General features: G+C 43.9%; 1 protein-coding gene across 1 annotated transcript in view; it reads right to left on the reverse strand.

Moving 5' to 3' along the window:
* PRKAR1B (protein kinase cAMP-dependent type I regulatory subunit beta) overlaps positions 1–24,804 on the reverse strand; it is a 246,294-nt gene that overhangs the window by 199,258 nt on the left and 22,232 nt on the right. Inside the window, exons 3-4 of the mRNA XM_088451867.1 lie at positions 7,893–8,063; positions 687–778 (exon numbers count right to left, since the gene is read on the reverse strand). Coding sequence (XP_088307993.1) covers positions 687–778; positions 7,893–8,063 — 263 coding nt within the window. The remainder of the gene's footprint in view (positions 1–686; positions 779–7,892; positions 8,064–24,804) is intronic.

Raw genomic sequence — 24,804 nt, forward strand, 5'->3', positions numbered from 1 at the left:
CTAGTCTCCATTTGGCCAGTCGTTAAAGGCAGCTTGTGAAAGCTATCACTCTTGGACTGTCGCCATCCAGGCGGCTACAGACATAAAATGACGTACAGTGGACACAGATGTACTAGCTGGACCTCGGGCAGTGACCGCTGAACTGCACTTCCTTAGCAATTCCTATGTTTGTGTCATCCTGTTAGTGTGTGGGTGCTATGATAAAACTGGCTCCCCTCCTGCTGCTATTCAAGAGCTCAGTCTCATGACTGTCTGACCTCGGACTGTGACCTCCCTACCTCATGATTTTTAGGGAAGTTCTCCTCTGTCAGCAGTGTTTACTAAACCGGCAGATATTTTGTTGCTTGGAATTTGTTACCGTAAGCACACCCTCCTGGTTCCCATGCATTATATGACAGTGTATGATGATATTGGGAATTTGCAGTATTCCTAACATATAAGTCATTCATTTTTTTATTATCACCAGGAACTCCCTACATAAATCTAGTTGTCACCCTTTTGCCAGATGTAGCAGGAAAGTGCTCATTTTACAATCTGCTGTATCATACTTCCCATTTGCCTATGTACTAATATTATTGTTATTATTATAATTGTTATAACTCAAGATGCACTCATTAAAGTCATCACCGCTAACATCGCAGGGCCAAGTATCTCTCTGCACTGCACACAAAGAGCAGGCCTCATACCTTCTCTCATTGTCGTCGAGATGGGCAAAGAGCACATTCTTTGAAATGGCTTTGGCCAGTGCGGTCATCGTCTTGTAGTCCTTTGGAATAACCTGTGGAAACAAAAATCCACAGAACAATATTATGTTCATGTCCCTGGCATGGGAACCCCCTTGCGATTCTGTGAAGAATGCAAGACACATCCAAGCTAACAAAAGGGCAAGACCTCTCATCTCACACAAAGATAGAACGAAGATCTGGAGGATTAAATATAACATTCTTTTTCACCTGCATGCTCTTTATTTCTCATAAGAAAACCATTATTTTACTGTTTCTGACTACACATCAATATTACCTTCCTGTGGAATATAATTAAATGAGGTATCACTATATCTTTCTGGCTTCTTTCTCTCAGGAAAATTAACTTGCTCCTTTAGTTTCAGTTATTAAGCATTAAATAGAAACCGCTTCACTGCCAGCTTGATTACAGACCTAACACACCTAAGGACACTCAGGCCCAAAATGAATTAGTCACGGGCTCCGTTAACCCCCGTTACCGCGGACCAAAAATATGTGGATGCTACTTTTTCCTATTTAATTAGAAATCTGTGTTAAGTTAACATGGGTCTCAATTAGACATGTGCGGTTCGGATCTCCAGAAAGCTGAATCCACACAAATTTTGTGAATCCGGACATATCCGAGACGCAGTTCTGATCTCCTGAGGAGATATACGGACAGATCAGAGTTGTGGTTCTGAGGAGATCCGGACATATTAGAGTTGCGGTTTTGATCTCCTGAGGAGATGCAGACAGATCAGAGTCATGGTTCTGATCTCCTGAGGAGATCCGGACAGATCAGTCGCAGTTCTGATCTCCTGAGGAGATCCCGAAAGATCAGAGTCACAGTTCTGATCTCCTGAGGAGATACAGACAATTCAGAGTTGCGGTTCTGATCTCCTGAGGAGATCCCGACAGATCAGAGTCACAGTTCTGATCTCCTGAGGAGATACAGACAGATCAGAGTCGTGGTTCTGATCTCCTGAGGAGATCCTGACAGATCAGAGTTGCGGTTCTGATCTTCCCGTGGTTTGGAATTCGGATTTTAAATCCGAATTTCGGGTTTTGGATTGCAAAAATTACATTATTTTAGCGGTTTTAAAAAAGATGAATCCAGATCCAAAACCAATAACACGGGGGTCAGCGCACATCTATAATCTCAATGGGAATTAACGTGGCTATTAGTTCGCAGACCTGAGTAGGTGAAAAGTTTGGAAAAATCTTTTTTTAAGGTGATAATGTCGGGACCCAGAGCCTGGTCAGAGCTTCATGCTATTTGCATTGCAAATGCGACAGGAGGAATCTGAAAGCTAAAGACGCACACTGACGACATTGCAAATCTGAGTGCTGCATCCGAAAAGAGAGCATTGGTTCACCATCGGTCACCTATCGGCCATCTGAGTAAGCCTAAGCTTACTCAGAATGGCTGTCAGAGCTCCGCTGCCCTGACCGCGACACACCTACAAAATGGCCACAGTCGCAGCCCAGCCCCGCCCCACCCGGGGCACTGCAAGAGATCTAGCAGACATTGATCAGCACAAGCACAGTATAGATCCTGCACATGCGCCGATCAGCCACCATTAGAGCTGTACGTAAACCATCAGGTTTGCAGCCAACTCAAAAATTGGGCCCTCAGTGCAGAACCTCTGGGACACACTTCCCAATGAAAAATCAAGTACTTGGAGGCATTTACATTGCATAATTTTTCCAATACTCACATTTAATTTTTAGGTGATTTTCTGTAAAAAGCTCAAAAAAAAGGTTGGATTATTTGGGACATATATTTTGGGGTGTTGTATAGATGGGGAATTAAGTTCTGAGCTTGCTTTTGGGAGTTACAAGTGGGGTTTTTTCACAATATTTTTGAAGCTTGCTTAAAAACAATTCAAAATCACATTACAGATATTTGTTGTATCACAAAATAACCTAAAGGCTTTAATTGATGAAAACACTTTCTTACTATCATTATTACACTGTTAAAAAAAAAGGGTACAAATCCGCCATTTGACACCTTTTAAGAACCTAAAATACTTTGTTTATGCCCAGTAACAGCCTTCTATAATATTATCCAACTTGCAGGTGATGAAAAAAACCCACAAAGTAATGTAACCCGTGGCTTCTGCGGATGGAACTCACGGCTAATTGTATTTGCTTCTTAAAATGAAGCACTCTAGTAATATAAAAATCTATTATATGTGTATATCCTTACCCCATACATAATAAGGGAGGTATCACCAAATGTAAAACCAATTCTAAAACTAATCCACAAGAATCCTACCAATGTTGGAGTGAAAAACTAATTACCGCTATAGGTTCAAGTGGAAATTACAGTAATAGAAAAATAATAGTAAAAATAATAATAAATAAAAAATATATGTAAAAGGCATATGTCTAGGATATTCAATGTTACAAAAAGGTAATACATAGTGATTTTCAAACTTATAAAAGTGATTTTAAGCAATTTTTCAGATAAACAAAGGTAAGTTAACCCACTATTACAGCATAGTAAACACAGATTTTTCATGTTTAGGTGTTAGGTAGGTGGAATTTGGGATATAAATAGCTTTAATCTTATTACCTACCAAATGCTGTAAATTACAGAGAGGGCTTTTGTAAATAAAGCATGCTAATGTAATATTTATGTGTACATACACCCAGAATAGGACCTGCACTGAAATTGAAGGGAGGTTCAAAGCAAAAATTACTTCATGGGAAGGATAGTGGATAAATGGAATAACCTCCCATAAGTCGTGGTAGAGGCTAAAGGTGCGTACACGCTTGCCGATATTTTGGACGACGGAACGATAACGATATCGTTATAGTTCAGTCGTCCAAAATATCGTAAATTTTTTGCACAAAAACGATCAACGATAATGACCAACGACCAACGATGCGCGCTCCCGCTAGTCATGGTCGTTCATTGCCCGAACATGCAGGCTAACCTGACGAAATTGTCAGGTTGTTGCATGTTCGGTAATGAGGGAGGGAGCCCGGCACTGAACAATATCGTGCATGATATTGTTCAATGTTCGTGCTCAGTGTCGGTAACGACACTGTGCACACCCCTGCCAGGGACACACTATACAATATCGCTCATGGAGCAAATCGTCTAGTGTGTATGCAACTTAAGAAAGTGGAGCAATTTAAACATGCTTGGGATAGGCACAATAATATACTTACAAACGACTAATGATCAAATAGGGTTCAGGTTAAAAAAAAGGGCAGACTAAATGGGCCAAGTGGTTATTATCTGCCATCAAATTCTATGGTTCTATGTAATATAGATGCTTGGCGGTATATTTACTAAAGTGCGGGTTTTTAGAAGTAGAGATGTTGCCCATAGCAACCAATCAGATTCTAGCTATTATTTTGTAGAAGGTGCTAGATAAATGTTAAGTAGAATCTGCTTGGCTGCTATGGGCAACATCTCCACTTCTACAAACCCGCACCTTAGTAAATATACCCTTTGGGGTCAATTGTATAGTTGTTTAAAACCTATAGTAGCATATTTAGCTCTTTTTACCACCCACAGCTTATGCGAGCGGCCAGGTGATGGTTGCGACGGTCAAGACCATCGCGACCATCGGGCTTGCAATGAGACAATTGCGGTTGGGTCTCGTTGCCACAAGCCCCAGTGGACTTCCTGCACTATTAGAGCAGGAAGTCCACCTACTGACATCACTGGGCCACCATCGACCCACTTGCGAGCGCATAGCGCTTGAGAGCGGGTCTGAATCAGGCCCAGTGTAAGAAACAAGCAGTTATCGTGCATATGTAGGAAACTCCCAGGAGAACTGCATTCAAAGACAAGCCAAATAGCACATTACCCGGGAAATTCAGCGCAGAGCACACAAACTACTCAGCTGACAGATTTCCAGAAATACATGGGAAAATGTCACATATTTTACAAGAGACTGCCACCAAAAATACCCATTTATCTATCTTCCTTCCACATGGTATATACATGTCTGTAAGCGATTTAGTCATTGAGTAATGCACTGCTCTTTACGCCCATACTCCAACATACTCAGCGCACGATGGCCAATGACATATAGGGGCCCATTTATCAATGATCGCTTTTGCAACGCGATCAGGGCATGCCAGTAACACCCATGATCGCATTGCAAAATGCGATCCTATCAGCCGGATGTATCATCCGTATCCCTCCGCTGGCTAATTATGCACGGTGTAACCCATAGGCCATATCTGGAATGCATCGCATTCCGGATATTGGTAAATTTGGCAGCCAACATAGAAACCTATGGTGGATTCTGCTGCCAGCGGTAATGTAGGGATCACAGCGGTCCCTCATAATACATACAGGGGATACTTAATATTTGAGGTTAGCCCCCGAAAACTGGTGTATTTGAGGATTTTACCTCAAATACACTTTGATAAATGGGCCCTATATTCTGTTACAGATGTATTAAAATTCATTACATTTCCAAAACAGAAAGATAACCCAAAGGTCTAGTGCAAAGATATGTTCAGAGATACTTGACTTGTTTTTACTTGAATATTTCAATCAGACGCCACCTGCCCTTAATTCCTACGCGCCCCGGGGGCAACCAGTTCTATGCCAACATGTACGAAAATCATCCGACTACTAACGACATCCAATTCTCACTGTCTGAGAAACTATGCATCCTTCCTCTCTAGACAAAAGCAATATCCTGGGGTGATTAAAAGATTGCTCTGCAGTGACAGAGGTTAAGCAGCTCTTAAAGGTATCCTTCCACAGGCACTTTCCACCAAGCTGTAGCAAAAGCCAGATTAATGGCCCATCAGTGCAGCAATGAGAAATGGCAGCACTTTTTTTTTCTCTTTATAGCAGCAATTTGAATTTTTTTTTACAGTATTTGTGAGGCCTCTCAGGTAAAACACTTCTGATGGGAGGCAAAGTTTGTTGAACATATCTTTAGAAGTGGGAAACCAATGCGCTTACTGTACGTAACCTTAATTTAGTCAGACGGAAATGTTCCTGTGGTATAGCAATATCGAAGGAATGTGAAGATGTTAATCTAATCTCTAAGGGGGAGATTTATCAAATATTGGAGAGAGATAAAGCAGAGAGAGATACAGCGCCATCCAATCAGCTTCTGTCGTTTTAGGGGATGTGCAAGAAAAATGACAGAAGCTGATTGGTTACTATGAGCAACATGACCACGAAAAAAAAAATAAGGAACAATATAACAACTAAATTACCCATAAATATCTGCCCATATAAGGATTAACAGTATGTGTCTGGTTGCAGGAGGCCCCACCCCCTCCCCTCACAGCTCTCATAGGCTGGCAGACTTCCAGCCTCACCTCTGTCTTCTCTCCCCCCCCAGTGCTGGCCCGGGTGGGAGGAGGTGCAGCCGCATGTGCTGACAGGAGGGAACAGAACTGTCCAAACAGCATCTCCCCTGCCCTCCCCCTTCCATCTCGTGCCACAGCAGGGGAGAGACTGACATTAGGGACATAGATGAGATAGAGGGAGAAGGGAGATGGGGGGTCTTACAGGAGAGACAGGAAAGTGGGGGTGGGGGGGCAGAGCTTAAATATTACGGGGAGGAGGCGAGGGGGGCAGAGATGGGAGACCGGGGTGTAAGAGGACAGAGATGAGAGACAGGGAGAATAGGTTAGGGGGGATAGGAAAGAGAAACGGGGGAGTTGAGGGGGACAGAGGTAAGAGCCAGGAAGAAGGGGGGGTGAGGGGGACAGAGATAAGAGGCAGGGAGATGGGGGGTGAGGGGGACAGAGATAAGAGGCAGGGAGATGGGGGGGGTGAGGGGGACAGAGATAGGAGGCAGGGAGATGGGTGGTGAGGGGGACAGAGATAAGAGGCAGGGAGATGGGGGGTGAGAGATAAGAGGCAGGGAGATGGGGGGTGAGGGGGACAGAGATAAGAGGCAGGGAGATGGGGGGTGAGGGGGACAGAGATAAGAGGCAGGGAGATGGGGGGTGAGGGGGACAGAGATAAGATGCAGGGAGATGGGGGGTGAGAGATAAGAGGCAGGGAGATGGGGGGTGAGGGGGACAGAGATAAGAGGCAGGGAGATGGGGGGTGAGGGGGACAGAGATAAGAGGCAGGGAGATGGGGGGTGAGGGGGACAGAGATAAAAGGCAGGGAGATGGGGGGTGAGAGATAAGAGGCAGGGAGATGTGGGGTTAGGGGGACAGAGATAAGAGGCAGGGAGATGGGGGTGAAGGGGACAGAGATAAGAGGCAGGGAGATGGGGGGTGAGAGATAAGAGGCAGGGAGATGGGGGGTGAGGGGGACAGAGATAAGAGGAAGGTAGATGGGGGGTGAGGGGGACAGAGATAAGAAACAGGGAGATGGGGGTGAGGGGGACAGAGATAAGAGGCATGGAGATGGGGGGTGAGGGGAACAGAGATAAGAGGCAGGGAGATGGGGGGTGAGAGAGAAGAGGCAGGGAGATGGGGGATGAGGGGGACAGAGATGAGAGACAGGGAGATGGGGGGAGTGTTACAGAGATGAGAGACATGAAGGAGGTGTGTGGGACATATGTGAGAGACAGGGAGATGGCGGGATGAGGGGGACAGAGATGAGAGGCGGGGAGAAGGGAAGGTAGGGGGTAGAGGTGCGAAACAAGAGGAGGTGAAGGTGACAGAGAAGATAGATAGGGAGAAGGGGAGGTGAGGAAGACAGATATGAGATACAGGGCGGTGGGGGGTGAGGTGGCAGAAATGAGAGTCAGGGAGATTGGGGGAGAGAGGGGGACAGATATTAGAGATATGGAGGCGGGGTGGGGGCAGAGATGAGAGACAGGAGATGGGGGAGAGAGGGGGACAGAAATGAGAGATAGGGAGGCGGGGGGGACAGAAATGAGAGATAGGGAGGCGGGGGGGTGCAGATATGAGAGACAGGAGATGGGGGGGAAGGAGGAGGAGGAAGAAAATCTGCAAATCCGGCCATGATAACTAAATAATAACGTCATATGACTGGTCCAAAATACCAGTATGTGTACAATAAAATAATCATCTCATGTGTATCATAACAATGAAATCTGCTTGTGAGCAACAACAGGTAAAAAAAACAAGTTATGGCCAACACCTGAATGCATATCACTGTACAGCACCCTAATGCACATTATTTATCAGTACCTGAGCACATGGGTTACTCCTCTCATCCTGTACGAAATAATAAAACGTATTATAATTTACCTTCCTAACATAGGACACAGCATCTTCTTCAGTGTACACTTCTGCACTGACCCCTCCTCTCCTACGTCGGGCCTCCACCACTGGATTTGGAGGCGGTGGGGAGATTTCATCATCATGAGAGTCAGACTGGGAGTTCGACTTCTGCTGAGCCAAAATCTGTTTGCATTCTTCCTAAAAGTGATACATGAAAGTATTGTAAACTTACAAGTCTTACTGAAAATGCAGATTTTTCCAGGAAAGGGACAAAGGAAACCAAACAACTGGAAAACATTTCCAAAGTAACTGAAGAAATAACTAGTCAATAAATGGCCCTGCTACAAAGTATGCTATTATTGCCCTTTACGTACAAAATGCCAACATATAATATACAGTGTATTTTTGGCACTATGTTGTACATGTTTTGCTTTTGCTCATTGCTATTCTGCATTTTATGAGAACTATTCTAAATTTAAAAAAAAATAATAATCCTGCTTATTATATTAATACTGTGAAACAGGGCTATGTATTAGAAACCTTGATCAACCATGTTTTAATGCTTTCTAACCAGGGTTGAAAATTTTTTTTTATGTTTTGTTTGTTTTTTTGTATTTTTAAAAACCTGTTTTTTTCCAACCCTGGACCAAGCGATGACATGTAACGATACATCGCGTCACCGTACACATTACACGATCCACTGTACAACGGAGCCATGTATTGTTACGTGCTGCATGCATGAGCCGTGGAATGGTCCCATCTGAGTGCAGCATTGCAGGTAGGATGATTCAATGAATGACAGCCGTGAACGACAGTTTGGGCATACACACTATACGATGTGTACGATATATATCGTTCCGATCTGTGTCAGAACAATATATCGGATGATAGATCATACAGTGCGTACATAGATTAAGAGGTAAAGGAAACAACTGATACATAAGGTAGCGGAATAAATAATTATAGCTATTGGTGTAGCTATTGTAAGGCAGAAGTATTAGCAGCCTCCAATAATAAAGCAGTCACTGGTGACTGGCATTTCTGTGCAGATACTGAATATATGCGTCATCTAGTAAGGATAGGGTCATATACTGACACAGCAGTGGCTGCCAGGTTTATGGAACGTTCATGAGAACGCTGCCAATATATATTATGGGAACGCGGTCCTAATGATTCACTAAGAACATCTGACATTACTGAGGCACTTCCATATTCACTAAATACGTGTCTCCAATATGTGTGGGTGATAGGCACAATTAAACATCAGTAGTATAAACTATTAACAAAAAAGTAGGAACACAGATATATTTATTTCTGTAATGAAATAAATGAGTGGAACTGATAGCGATTTCTAGATAAATGTTACTATTATCGGCAGGTACAAAGCATAACCAGACTAATGCGGCACTTGCCACTTAAATACTATGCATTAATGTACTTACTTAAATAAATGTTACAGTGTTTTGCATTTACTTGAACAAAGTGGGGCAGTTGAGATGTACTTAATGCTTTGAAGTAACATACATAAACTGATGCCTTTGTTTCACTTGACATATAATTACCACATTGCAACACACTATAAACTGGGAAAAAGGTCTAGTAAAATATAGTCAATATTTGTATAGCAGACTCACTAATAAAGGCAGAGAAAATCTTATATATAAAATTCATTGGTCTGTTTGTTTGTCTTTCGGGTAATTCATTCGGACACCACTTCACCGATTGGGATGAAACCAATGCGAGGTGGTCCATTTGGATCCTGGCCAGGTTTTAGAGGGGTTAGGGTCCTGGTCGGACCGGCCGTTGTGTACGCTGGGCAGAACTTTGACCCAGGAAGCCTGTTCTGAGCCTTCCACTGAGTGGATTTGGACAAAAACGTCACAGAGTGGTAACATTGGATCCCAGAAGGCATACTAGGTGGTTGAGAACCCGGTCGGAGTTCCCGTTGGGGTACACTAGGCAGAACTTTGACCCGTGGAGCCTGTTCTGGGACTTCCACTGGATGGATTTGATGAAAACTTCACAGGGGGGTGGCAATTGGTTTGGGATGCCTAATGGAGTGGTTGGGGGTCCCGATTGGACCGCATGGCGGAGTGCGCTGGGTAGAACTTACCTCATGGGTATGTTGGAGCTGCTAAGCTGCTAATTATTTTTAAAATGTTGACAGTTACATCAAAGTCATTGATAACTTAATATCTTGAATATTTAATCCCGGGCAAAGCCAAGTGCTTCAGCTAGTAACCTATATAAGTAATATATGAACTTTAGTTTTCTATAAATGTTCAGAAAAATGTCCGGTAAATCATTCCAAACACACTACCAAGGTGTTTTATAGACTACAATACAACAGTGCCCCTAGTGGTCAGTTAGTTATATAATAAAATAACTTTATCAGGACATTTCTTTATAACACTTGTTTTATTCAATAATAACTTAAAACAAATCATAATAGTAAACATGAACCTCTGTAAATGCATTTGCCACAAGACTTTGGTTCCGTTTCACCTTAATATACCCCTGGAAACGGTCTGATAATGGATTGGTTTGTCTCTGAACGCTGGACAGAGCATTTATCTGTGAGGCTCAAGTGAGTCAGTGCAGATCCGAGTAATGTGATTACTCACTCATATTTCCTGGGTAAATGTCAAAGCAATTTTTGCTTCATAGATATCATACAATGCTGAAAGGCTTTCTTGAGACCTGCCTGTAGTTATTAAAAAAAAATTATACCCAATGTAGCAGAAAAATGAGAAAATGCGAAAAATGAAACCTGGTACAAAATGATATTAGAAAGAACACTCACAGCATATTTGTGTAATAAAATAATATGAAGCACTGGTGTGGTCAAGCAGAAAAGTAGATTGCAAAACCTTCCCGTAGGCTGAGGCCGCCTGTAGCTATCCAGCTGAGATGGCACTAACGCTGACAGGTATGCAAACAATTACCTTTCTGCTATTTCCATTTTTAATTTTCGATTCCATAAATATGCAATTTTTAATGATCGCCTTGTAGTGGGTTTCATTTTTCACATGTCCTCTCTTGGGAATCAGTATGAGATGCCGGAGCTCAGGATCCCGGCTGTTAGAATCCCGGTGCCAGCATCTCGAAAGGGTTAACATACAGACACTTGTTGGTTGGTATGCTAACCCTCCCCCTCGCCCTACCCTAACCCCCCCTCTTTGGTACCTAACCCTAACCTCCCCCTTCCCGGTGCCTAACCCTTCTCTCCCCTTAGTGACTAACCCTAACCCTCCCCCTAGTGCCTAACGCTTACCCCGCACCCTAAACCTAACCTCCCTAACACCCCGATACTTACCTTCAGTATCCTGGCGGTCAGGATGACAGTGACGGGCTTCTGGATGGTGTCGGGATTTCAGCACCAATAATAGGTGCGTTGCTCCCAGACCACCTGGATGCCGAACGCATACCCTCTCTTGTTATAGCAGTCATGCTAGCTACCAGGGCATGCTGGGACTTCCACAACTCATGATCACCTACTTCTTCCTTCTTGTTATCCACACGACACTTCCCAAAATCAAAAGTGGGTAAAATGGACATTTAAAATCAGGCCTTGATTGGCCATTTGCCAGAAGGGTCAGTTTGCCAGACAGCGTTAGCGGGCTGGTCTTGAGGAAGAAACATACTAAAATGGGTTGTTGTACCTCAATGGGCCACCTAGGTCAGCTTTCAATAAAATAGGTTTGGGCCATAGAGCCAGATTCATTACCGATCGCAACTGCAATTACGCACGCAATCGGCCGATTGTTGAGTATTGCACCTGGATCTCTGTGTGAGTGCACGAGCCAGCCACTGCGATCAGGACTGTGATCGCCCTGTCCACGCAGACCCATTGCAGACAGGAAGTGCCATTTGTGGGTGGTGACGGGGGATGGTTGGCGTAACGCAGGCGTGCCAGTGAGTTTGAATGCTGTTGAAGGGGCGTGCATAAATTAGTCACTGCGATGTCCTACACAGCCGGAGGACTCATAGCGTACAATGAAGTTAGCAATTTCTGAGTACGGTCAGACCTTGTGCAATGTGTGTGAGGCTGCGATGGTACTCGATTGTACCGATGGTTTCGCAGTCTTGCTAAACATTACGGATGTGTGTAATGTAAAGTGGGCGTCCTTGTGTTACGCTGAAGCGACACAGCGATCGCAATGGATTAGCATACTATCTCAGGTGACCTGCGTGCGTAATCGCAGTTGCGATCGGTAGTGAATCAGGCCCATCAGAAAGGTGCATCATATTTCATTTTAATCTGCACTGCCAGCTACTAATGTTACTAGTCGACAGCACTTTATTGGCTAGTCGGAGACGCAGGGTTGCTCCATGCATAATAGAGAAGAGGCAAATCAACTCCATTCACCAATCACACACCCCTACAATCAGCATTTTCGCCCAGGACTGTGAGGTCATTATCCTGTTTAAGCCAAACACATATGGAAACGCTTCTTAAGCATCTCCTTGTGTTTGTAGTGCACTTCCATTGATGAGGATGCAAGTTTTCAACTATTTGATGCACATCACAGACCCTGAACTGGAACATGTGCAATATGGTTTAATACGCTCCCAACTATTAATGCTGGTCATTTGAAGCTGTCTCTAGTATAAAATACATTTTGGGGTTTTGAACTTTTATGTGTCTGATTCAGAGCACTACGGCTATTATCACGCAGTTGAGTGATTAATGGTGATCTGTGCATGCGTCACAGCCTCATTGCGTACGCGTGGCGTATGGATTGTGATCGAGCTCGCTTTGAGTATTCACTCGCAATTGATTGTCATGAAGAGACCGTTTTGTGGGTGGTTACGGGGAGTTCCGGCTAAAGCGCGGGTGTGTCGAGTCTGTTTCCTGGGCATGTACTAGCCAGCATCTACGATTGCGCACGCAGAAAACAAAGCTCCAGCGTCTCAGTTACCGCAGCCATTCTCAGTGACCATAGACTCACTCCAGGAGTCGATGTTTTCAGGATCTGCGTCTGATGCTGCGTATGTGTACGCAGTTGCGGGCAGCTGCGAGGGCTCCGGTAGGCGTCACAATACATATTCCGCCAGCTGATGCATTAGCATATTTTAGCAATTGTAAGCAGCAAAATTGGCAAAATGTGTTTGTATTAGCGTACAGCTCTGAATCAGGCCCAATATTACAAGTTTCTTTAATGGCAAACAAGTGGAAAGACATAGGGGCTGATACAGCGTTGAACATATGCCTGGTTTTGGCGCGCATCTTGCAAGAATTCATACTGTAGATGCTCTGAAAATATTTGCACCAAATACGGGCAATGCCAAGTCATACACAATGTGGTCATAGCTACACTTATGACCAGAGAGGCAGAACGGAGGAGGGAAGGGAAGTTCTCATGTTAGGAAAGTTAAGAAACGGAGTGTTCAAGCACATGTGGCCTATTAAGACCAGGATGCAAGAGAATGCCTGTTTAGTGGCCATTGTTAACAATGCACTACACTCGGGTAGTGGGCGGCAAAGGGTGGATGCATGCAGCTCCGAGAGACTTCAGTAGTCTTTTGGGCAGCCGGGATTGATTCGGGAGCCTCCTGGATGTTCCAGGAGAGTAAGGAAGTCTGCCATGATGACTAATGCCATCCAAGCAAATATACTGCTCACACAGATGCAGGCACATCTCCAGGTGCATACAGATCTGCATATGGGTGAATGCACACTTTCTGTTCCATGCACGTGTGTTTTCAGCAATGTATGCCTGAGTTCCTACCCAACCCTGCATCAGACCCATGATGTTTAAAATTGAAATGGACAATAACAAAACAGGTGATGGCAAAAGGAACATTTGTAACAAAATTGGTATAAAAGCCTGTTTAGCTAATCTGGTATAAATAAACAGTAACGATTAAACTCTTGTTCCAAATGACTTTGTTGTAATACTTATGAGCACATTCCTCTAGCAGAAAAGCAAAAGAAAACATATTTTAATGATACCACAATCAAAGATATATGGGGGATTTTTGCCTGCCAACATTTCCAAATTATACCATGATGTAAGCTGAAAAGCTTGTTTGTACGTTACTATACAATTTTTATTTCTCTTAAATCGTTCAGCTTTCTGGTCACAGAAGTTTAAACAAAAATATTTTTTAGTAAATAAGAAACTATTTGCTTAAAGACATGACTGTAACAATCTACATAATTGCAACTCAGATGTTCATTACATGTATAACATCCAAATCCTTTTTTAGCCAAGTAAATGTTATTTTGCAGTCTGATGATTTCACCGACATCTCCCAGCCAAATTTGCACCGAGCATCTCAATCATTTAAATAGAACAGACGACCGCAAATAAATCTATACAAGTCTATAATTACACGGAACAACTTATGTGTAGCTTAGAGATTGCCAAAATAAGCTATGTCCTAGAACTTCAAACTCATCGAAATGCTCTATTCCGTGTATAAAACCACGGAGAAACCGTCTAGATCCTGCATTCTTCTACCAGTCACTGCTACCACAGATTCTACACATCTCACCAAGCTGACAAACAGACTACAGACAGGCAATAAATCTGACACACAATACGTATATCAAGACAAGAAATGCAATAGCTTGGGTTACCATGTGATTCAGCTACCAATCAAGTCTTAAGCCCCCTAAATAAACAGCAGCTGCGTTATTGGGAGCTTTTGTATACATAGATTCTTGCTCAGGTACAGTTTCCCCCCCTGAATTCCATGGGCCGGCAGGTAATATCCAGGGCTGGTTTCTTTAGAAGACATCCTGGCGTCCCATAAGCAAAGTGGCCCTGCAGCGTTAAACGACTTATAGAGAAAATAGCCTTTGCGCACGATTAGCTCTTCCGACATCAGTTACAGGGAAGGCATACTGTGCCTTGTAGACCCTATTGCGGAGCATTTCTTCAGTAAACAGCACACTATTCTTATGTTACCATGACAACAAGCTAGTGCTCTCTCTCTCTCTCTCTCTCTCTCTCTCACTCTCCACAGCACACATCATTTAAAATAGCTCTGAATATGGCCCATTTATACCTGGGGTGCAAGCAATGTCATTTGGTCAGATGGAGAGAAGGTAAGCCAGGGTATTTTACAGTACGTGGCTTATGTCTCATGATCATGTGAGATTTTCAGAGCTAGGTCTCAAAGTATGCAAGTTATCATTAATTAACTTTTAATCATGACCCCTATACACTAAGTACATCAACTATGTGTCCCATAACTATACATTGTTTCAGATATTTAAGTTTTTCACTAAATAAAAATAAAAGACTGATTTATCTTTTTATGTTACGTGTCCTCTTAAAAGATGTTAAATGGATCCAAAATGTTGACAGCAAAATTCACAGCATTTTTGTATTTTTGTAATCCCCATAGTAACCTAACGTTGGAATAACTTTAGCAATACAGATGTGCCCACAGCTATCCTCAAATCGCGCCCAGTTTGGTACGCTACTGGCTTTCCGATTTAGCCCCCACCATGTAACTTTTCCTCAAAATATGCTTCTTAGGGCCATGTTCAATATGGGGTGAAAAGTCTGTTATCGTCATTGTCGCCAGTTGCACTTTTCCCCATATTCAATTTCAGGTGCAGGTGCGAAAAGTCTTTGTTAAAAACGGGGATAAGTTTTCACCACTGTTTAGGTGGCAAAAAAAAGTGCAGAATTGGGGTTTAGGGGCGCAGAATAAAAAAAAATAGCCTGCAGCCTTTGGAATGTTCCCTTAATGTAATCTGTGTAAAAAAAAAATAATCCATAGGACACCCCAAAATAGACACTTTCATTTGGGGGGCAAAAATAAAAATGTTGGAGGACAAACTTTAAAACTAACGAAATTGACTCAGGGAGGGTCCCCAAGTATGCGGCAGGTGTTTTCTAGAAGGCAGGTGGATTTTTGAAGAATTTTTAAAGATGACTTTAGGGACTTAAAAATATGCTGACAGGACTTTTCGATACTTACCTTTCCGCCGAGTCCCGTTTTCACCGGATAATAATTGAATACAGGGATAAGCGGGCATGCGCCCGATTCTGTATCCCTGAAGAAAACGACGATGATGGCGAAAAGTCTGACCTTGGACTTTTCGCCTCAAATTGAATATGGCCATTAATCTGCTACTTTTTTCTGTATCCTTTGTGACAAACAATACTAATCCTAAATACACTACTTAACTAGTTAGTACACTATTAACGAATTAAGATGCAAAATTCTGTGAAGAAGTACTCAAGCACGGGAATCGCTCCCCATGGCAGAGCATCTAAGTTGCGCTAGGCATCTTGCGCCATATGTATAGGTGTATGGGGACACATCTGTAGGTGAAAAAAAGAATACTTTGTTTACAAACTAAAATAACAAAAAGTTTTTATGTCAAAAACCTCCATGAGATATATATATATATATATATATATATATATATATATATATTGGATAAACAAAACGTTCCTTTGACATAGCTACTAAATTAATCATCAAGCAGGTCTGTAATACTGAAATTCTAGTGATATTGTGGTCCTGATTCAGAGGTGGACGCACTGCCGATGTCGGACGTGGTGTAGCGACTTCTTTCTACTGCACATGGTGCATTTGCATAAAGTCGCAGACTGGCGGCTGCCAATAGACACAGCCCTGGCAGCTTCTACATTTAAGTCAGTCCCTGTACCTTGAAATGTCTTGGAAAAACTCATAGCTGAAATAGCTGTGGGAGACCACCAGGGGGCATTGGGTCCAAGTGACCGTCTGTTTCATTTGTGCTACAGTCAGATATATTCTCGCTCCACAGTAATAAACAAAAACATAGGTTTTTACAACAGAACAACTCATATATATATATATATATATATATATGTCATCAAGAAATAATAAACAGTAATAAATAATCTACACCATCTCTGATGGATGAGATCTAGCACTAGCAGGGACAGAGTAATAAAACAATAACTTACTTCACAACACACTGTGCATAGCTGCCAACAAATCATAACTAGCAGGGATAATCTGATATTTTCAGAATATCAACCCGGAATATAACATTTGCTTTCATTTCATGCTAGAAAACCACAATCTGATATACTGTGAATGTACATATACATATATATATATATATATATATATATATATATATATATACAGAAAGAGAGAGAGAGAGAGAGAGAGAGAGAGTGACCACACATATTCCTTATCACTTTACAGAGAATATTTGGTCATTCACATCAGTCCCTGCCCCGGTGGAGCCTACACTCTATTCCATAAATGTCAACACTCCTGGAATTCGTGGGAGGCTCACGATTTTTCGGGTAGCCCCCCACACCCCCGGAAGTGTAGGTATATCTTCCTAGTGAAGTGGGCAGGATGGGGAGATTTAATGGAGAATTTGCGGATCGCAGACCTTCCCGAGAAGGGGATGGGGCCTAATTGCCCCACCCCCTGCTCCCGGAAAGCATTAATAGGAAGTCGGTAAGTATGCTCTATTCCCTACTGCATGTAAATACATACGTATACCCTAAGGTTGTTTTTTCTTTTAGATTGTAGGAGGAAAGCAGAGTACCCGGAAGAAACCCATGCAAACACGGGGCGGTCATACAAACTCCACACAGATAGGGCCTTGGTGGAAATCAAGCCCAAGACCTCAATTATGTGAGGCAGGAAGATAACCATTGTGCCACCCTCACTGAACTTAGCCTATGTAATAACATCCCATTACAGCCCATTTCTGCATATTCAGTCAGAAGTGAAATGCGTCTGAGATGCGTACGGCTGTGCATTGCCCGTACGCTCACGTCCAAGTCTGCATCAGACTATACAAATACAGTTGTCCACTCTACAAAGGAACTGATTGCAGACCTGACAAGTTTGCCAAATTATGCCACAACAAATGTCAAACCTCGGTATACCAGTTTCCTGGGGTGGGGACCTCATAGATCTCTCACGATCCCTTGTATGTCAGGTTATTAGCAACACATAATTTCCAGTCATTTTTCAATGTCCAGACTCACATCTTGGTCATTGCTGAGCCCATAATCTCGCTTTTGTTCAAAATAGATAAATTTCCCTGTTAATATCTCCCAGCTCGACCCCTCAGCTCTGTGCAAGATCTGCATCTCTCATCCACATGCATTACCTGCTCTCACAGTTACAGGTCTTTTTTCAGGCTGTGCTCTCTCTACGGAATGCACCCCTCCTTCTGCAGCACAACAAGGCTTTCCTCTAGTCTTCAAACCTTAAAGCTTTCCCCAAAACTGCACCTCTTAAAACAGCTTATCATATTCCAAAGCCATCCACATAACCTCCATAGGCTATTCTACCCAACTGCCTCCAGTCTGCACAGACAAAACATACTGAACTGTAACTTTACATATGTTCTATTTCTGCAATCCCACATCCCGCTGACCCCAGGCCAACATTGTAACCCACCAGAACCTCTGCAATTTGGCTGGACCAATCCCTACTAATATATAAAAATGAAATGTTGTATGTTTGTTGCTCAATCACGACCATCCTTTAATTTGATTGACTTGAAAATTGACATAAGAATAGTTTAGAGGCTGGATTAGAACATATGCTATATGTTTTCCCATAACTACAACTGAAAAAAAAAGAATATAGCATTACAAGAAAATAGCATTACTATCTCTACAGCAGAGGGTGCTGTGCACTGTCCAGTATAGTTTGCTTCCAGTGGTGTTTCAATAATTTCTCCCACACACAAACACACACACACATATTTTATTCCTATAAAAATGCCAGTCAAGCGTAAAAGCGATTTGTCAAAAATATCTTCAAAGTCTAGAGCAGCAAAAATTGCTCGCAGTGGAGAAACATCTGCCCAAACACCAATGAGAGTGCACAGGCAAGCTCAGCGATCAATGAAGCTTTAAGCATCCAAGACCCAAGAGCAACCTATTATGCGCCGACAGGCTGCTGCTGAATATTTAACATATTTCAAGCATCCCAATTACACAAACAGTATGATGCAAGGCTTCAACAGCAACGAGTTACACGTGTTAATTTGAAGAGAGCTAATTGGGCTTCTAAGCTATGATCCTTTCATTGAAAACATCGCTCATCCTCTAATAACAATCAGGAATATGGAGGAGAGAAAACTATGTAACTGTATGACATTAAGTATTACGAGTCTCGGCAAAAATATCAACGGAGCTACCATATCGACAGAATTGGCAAAGGGAGAAAATGTACTCATACCCAGGATTCCTATATTACCTAAGGATCTACCATTTCAATTTAGGTGTCTCCAATTCCCCCTGAAGCTAGTGTTTGCCATATCCATCAACAAATCACAGGGCCAAACTCTGAAAGTAGCAGGTATACATACGTCTTGCTTTTCTCATGGACAGCTTTATGTTGCTTGCTCACAAGTCTGAAGCAGTTGCAATCTGTATATATTAGCGTCAGATTAAAAAAACATTAATATTTGTCTATAAAACTGGCCAGCAGGTGAACTTCACTACTATTATGTTCTAGATAATATTACTTTAAACGTCACTCAGATGTCCGCATACAAAATCCCCTATCAATCTAATGACGTTTGGTCATGGACTAGCCGGGGCAACGCCGGGTACTACAGCTAGTATACAATGTACAGTATAGAATATATAGCACTTATCCTTCTGTAACAATGTCCATTACCTTGTAAGCTTGAGAGCCCTCTTACTTCTCTGTCTGTCTGTTATTACCCAGTCTTGTATTATTAATATAGGCAAAACTACGGGATGGTCCGGGAGGTGCACCAGACCACCCATTAGAATCGCGGCTGCATTTAAATAGAAATAAAAAAATCTATTTACATTTACATTGATGTGGTCCGGCCAAGGAGCAGCTCCGCCCCTTGTAGTGCACTCTGACTGTCTGGTGGGCGTCTGCAAAGCACGAGTCACATGACATATGACATCACGTCACGCCCGCCCACACTGGCCGCATAAGAAGTGTGGGAACTCTGAGAGGAGCGGAGGACTGAGAGCAGCTAATACCTGGCTTGCTTACAGGGTCGGCCGGCATCAGCATCAGTCTGCTGCTGGGGACTGGGGACTGGACAGGAGTGAGCACTGGGGTGGGGGCGGTGCTGCCTTATGACTCATCGGATCTTTTAGCCAGTGATCCCAGTAGACTGAACTACTGTAAGCTGAACTGCTTCAGTCATCATGTAGCCCCGCTCCCACCCCTGGGCTCAGCCTGTACAGTCCCCTTCAGCAGGCCAGGAAGAAGAAGCAGACTCAGAGGAGCCAGAAGAGAGCCCTGGCCTGGGTGCTGCCTTTCACTTTCCTGCCAGTGTTGTTACAGGTAAGTGTAGCCTATCTGGGGGGGGAGTGGGGGATTTGGAGTGGAGGGAGCGCTATGCAGGAGTGGGGGCAGGGGAAAGCACTTTGTGGGATTGGGGGAAGCACTATGTTTGGAGGGAAAATCACTATGTGGGAGTGGGGCCAGGGGAAAACACTTTGTTTTATGGGATAAGCACTATATGGGATGGAGGGCATGGAAAAGCATGATGTGGGATGGGGAAAGCACTATGTGTTATGGGGCAGGCGAAAGCACTATGTGTTATGGGGCAGGGGAAAGCATTATGTGTTATGGGGGCAGGGGAAAGCACTATGTTGGATGGGGGAAAGCACTATGTGTTATGGGGCAGGGGAAGCACTATGTGGGATGGGGAAAGCACTATGTGTTATGGGGCAGGGGAAAGCACTATGTGTTATGGGGCAGGTGAGAGCACTATGTGGGATGGGGAAAGCACTATGTGTTATGGGGGCAGGGGAAAGCACTATGTGTTATGGGGCAGGGAAAAGCACTATGTGTTATGGGGCAGGGGAAAGCACTATGTGTTATGGGGCAGGGGAAGCACTATGTGGGATGGGGAAAGCACTATGGGGGTCATTCAGACCCGGTCGTTAGCGCCGGTGCGCTCGGACCGGATCGATGGCCCCCCACAGAGCATGCGCACGACGGCGCCGGCGCGCGCATGCGTAAGACCCGCTACAACCGACAGCACCGGTCGTAGCGGGTCTCGATCCAAAGGGGGCGAGCTGTCGATGTTGATTGACAGCTCGCCCCGTTTGGAAAGCGGGCCGGGGGGGTGGCAGCCCAAACGGAGGGGTTCCCATGGGGAGGCCCCACTGACATCACTAGTTAAAAAAAATCAAGTGACGTGGTCAATGACGCTGCTGGATTAATTATGCACTCCCTTAAAACGCCCGTTTTGACCTTTAAGCACGCCCGCGTTCGAATTCCACTCCCCCGTTTACAAGCACCTTCCCCTGTTACCACCCACATATGCCTCATTCTGTCACTCAAAATAGCAGGCACTCGCTATATAGCGTACAAACGATTTTCGGCCGCACTGACTGGTTCGCGCATGCGTACTAAAAACCGTACGCATGCGCAGATGTGCGAACATCGCTCGGAACGAGCGTACGGCCGCTAGCGAGCGGCTCTGAATGAGAGCCTATGTGTTATGGGGCAGGGAAAAGCACTATTTGGGATGGGGAAAGCACTATGTGGAATGGGAGGCAGGGGAAAGCACTATGTGTTATGGGGCAGGGGAAAGCACTATGTGGGATGGGGAAAGCACTATGTGTTATGGGGCAGGGGAAAGCACTATGTGGGATGGGGAAAGCGCTATGTGTTATGGGGCAGAGAAAGCACTATGTGGGATGGTGGAAAGCACTATGTGTTATGGGGGCAGGGGGAAGCACTATGTGGGATGGGGAAAGCACTATGTGTTATGGGGGCAGGGAAAGCACTATGTGGGATGAGGGAAGTACTATGTGGGATGGAGGGCAGCGGAAAGCACTTTGTTGGATGGGGAAGCACTATGTGGGATGGAGGGCAGGGGAAAGCACTATGTGGGATGGGAGGGAAAGCACTATGAGGGATGGGGCAGGGAAAAGCACTATGTGGGATGGGGGAGGGGGAAGCACTATGTGGGATGGGGAGAACAGTGTGGGATAAGGGAAGGGGAGCACATTGTAGGATGGGAGCACAGTGTGGGTGGGATAAGGAAAGGGGAGCATGGTTGGGATAAGAAAAAAGAGCACAGTGTGGGATGGGGAGCACAGTGTTGGTGGGATGAGGGAAGGGGAGCACAGTGTGGATGGGATGGGAAGCACACTGTGACTGGGACAATGTGTTTGTTTCCGTTATGAAAAGATTATGCTTTATATGTTTTGTTTTTTTCTGTGGTCGCCATTGTGTGTTATTTTTCTCTTGGGGATGTAGCTGGTATGTATTACAGTGGGGTGGAGGGTGTAGCTGGGGGGTATTACAGTGGCCAGATGGGAGTGGAGTTTACAGTGGGCTAGTAGTCGTGGATCCATTAGGGATATTACAGTGGGCTTGGAATAGATGGAGGGGTAAGTGTATCCAGTATCAGAGTTGGGAGAACTGGGAAGTATGGGCTACACTGTGATTTTTATACCTTAAAATAGGTAACAGGAAATATAGAACTCATAGAAACAAGCAGCGGTCCTATGTATAGGTATAAGCTGTATGCAACTTTTTAAATGTAAATTTTTTTTTTTGTCAGGGCAGGTTGCAGGCATGAAGGTTTATTTATTAAACATGGGTGCTGTTGTTTTAACATTGATGCTGGTTTGTGGGAGGGAGCTGTACGGTGTTCACTCCTTGCTAGACTTTCCAGATTTCACATATCATATTAATTTCTCTAAATAGAGCCCCAATATTTCTGCGATCCAGACAAGCAGCAGCAGGTAGTGAAAACTGCAGGAACAGGTAGGAGAGAGCGGAATAGTCGGCCAATAGTCCTGATTGTGGCGAGGAAGTCCCCATTTTGGGTAACTGCTCTGCTCAGTCAGGACTTTGGGCCTGATTCAGGTCCGGACGCTAAGCCGCGAACGCACGCTATGGGCGATAGTCGCCGGTCTGCACATGCGTATGCGTCAATATGTGCATTCGCGAGTCACTCACTGCGCTCTGGAATTGTGCGCTCGTAGTACACAGACTGGACGCTACTTTGCGTGACAGATAGCACCGTTTGTGGATGTTGACAGGGGAAGGTGCTTGTGAATGGGGGAGTGGATGTGCGAACGCAAGCGTGTCTGGGCGTCACAACGGAGTTTTATGGGTGTGCATAATTAGCAAAGAAGCGTCATTGTACACGTCTCTTGGTTGTATTTTAGTCAGCACTGATCGCAGTGCTTGTGTCGGGGTAGGGTCTACCTCAAGCGCTGCGTGCAGCTCCGATGGCTCTCGATGGTACTGATAAATTATACACTTCCTGGAGATGACGTGTGCTAAGTAAGAAAAGTGGGCGTCTTTATACCGGCGTGCACTCACTCTGCCTTCGCTCTCTAAGACATAGAGGGCATCCTTACACCAGACAGTGCGATCACGGAATTTGCATACCCGGCCCCTTTTGGATGCGAGCGATTGCGGCTTAGCGTCTGGGTCTGAATCGCCCCCTTTATCCACACTGCACGGACAGCATGTCCCACTTACATCGCTATTCTTGTGAAGGGCAAGTTGTGTGCACCTAGCAGTAGTGCACACATCATTGCCAATGTACTTCTAGTGAATGGGAAGGGGTCAGAGAGCATGTACTGTGCTAGAAGGAAAGGAGAATCACTCAGGTGGGGGCACCAGGGCAGTTACCCTTCTTTCCTTCTACCCCTCTGGTGATTGGCCACACACCTACAAGTGGCTGGCACACCCCTACACACTTCATACTATAAAAAAATGGAAAAGCTACTGGGGGCCCTCAGACAACATTCACTTAGTTCTATGTGGCATAATATAAACTGTCCACTCCTCAGTGATATTTCAAGTTAATTTAAAAAAAATAATAATCTTGAAAAAACAGGCATCAGAAACCATTGCCTGATATACAGATAAAGATATAAAACTTTACTGCCTAATTAATGGTTCCGATTGGCAAACTGTCAAGGTGACACGTTATGACAAGGTATTTGGAACTGGGACTACCCATTACCAAATGCCTAGTTTCGCCTATGATTATTACTGTTCCCAATTGTAAAGTGCAACTTAATATGCTATCGCTATAAAAGTAAATGTTAATAGTAAAACCATGTTTATGAAACAATATTGTATTGTGTTGTATTTTATTGTATTGTACTGCATTGTATTGTGAGAGGAAGTTATAAATAAGACTGGCAGGACTGAGATAAGATAATATAGTGGGACATAAAAAGAATGACTCGTGCTTGCAGGGTTTAAAACAGTTTTAAGAAGTTGCGCAACAAAATAATAATTGTATATTCATCTCTAATATTTTTATTGGGCAAGCCAAAAGGGAAAATGCTGTAAGAATTAGATTTTGTTTATCTTTCAGTATTGTCATTATAAGATGTCACTAAACTTGATGGAAGAAACTTAGAATAGCTTAATTTCTTTTCTCCACAATTTATTGTGAATTCCTGTTTCAGGTCCATCAGCTGGTCTACCCGAGTTCCCAGCCCTCTAATACTGAAGCTACTGACATTTAGGGCTACAATTACTAAAAGGCAGCTTTTGAAATTACAAATGGCAATAATATCAATTGCAAAAACAGGATTTTGGTACTTGCCGATAAATCCCTTTCTCCGATTCCATAGGGGACACTGGAGCCTAAAGACAGTGGGGTATAGACGGTGCTAAGTGGGAGCTGGCACTTTAAATTTTAAGAAGTGTGACTAGCTCCTCTCCCTCTACACCCCCCTACAAGCCCCAGTCTTAGAAAACTGTGCCCGAGGGGAGCTGAGAAAAAACAAACAGAATAGGAGGAGGCAAAGCAAGTACACAGAACATATGAAAAGGTTGAAATAACAGTAACACAACCAGAGACATCAAACAGTTCTCTAACAGTCATAAAATTACCCAAACCATGGCAGGAAGGAACAGCGCAGGGTTGGTGTCCAGTGTCCTCTATGGAAACGGAGAAAGGGATTTATCGGTAAGTACCAAAATCCTGTTTTCTCCTTCATCTACTAGGGAACAC

This window comes from Taudactylus pleione, unplaced genomic scaffold (assembly GCF_031769625.1).
Source record: "Taudactylus pleione unplaced genomic scaffold, aTauple2 ptg000032l, whole genome shotgun sequence".
Taxonomy (NCBI): Eukaryota; Metazoa; Chordata; class Amphibia; order Anura; family Myobatrachidae; genus Taudactylus; species Taudactylus pleione.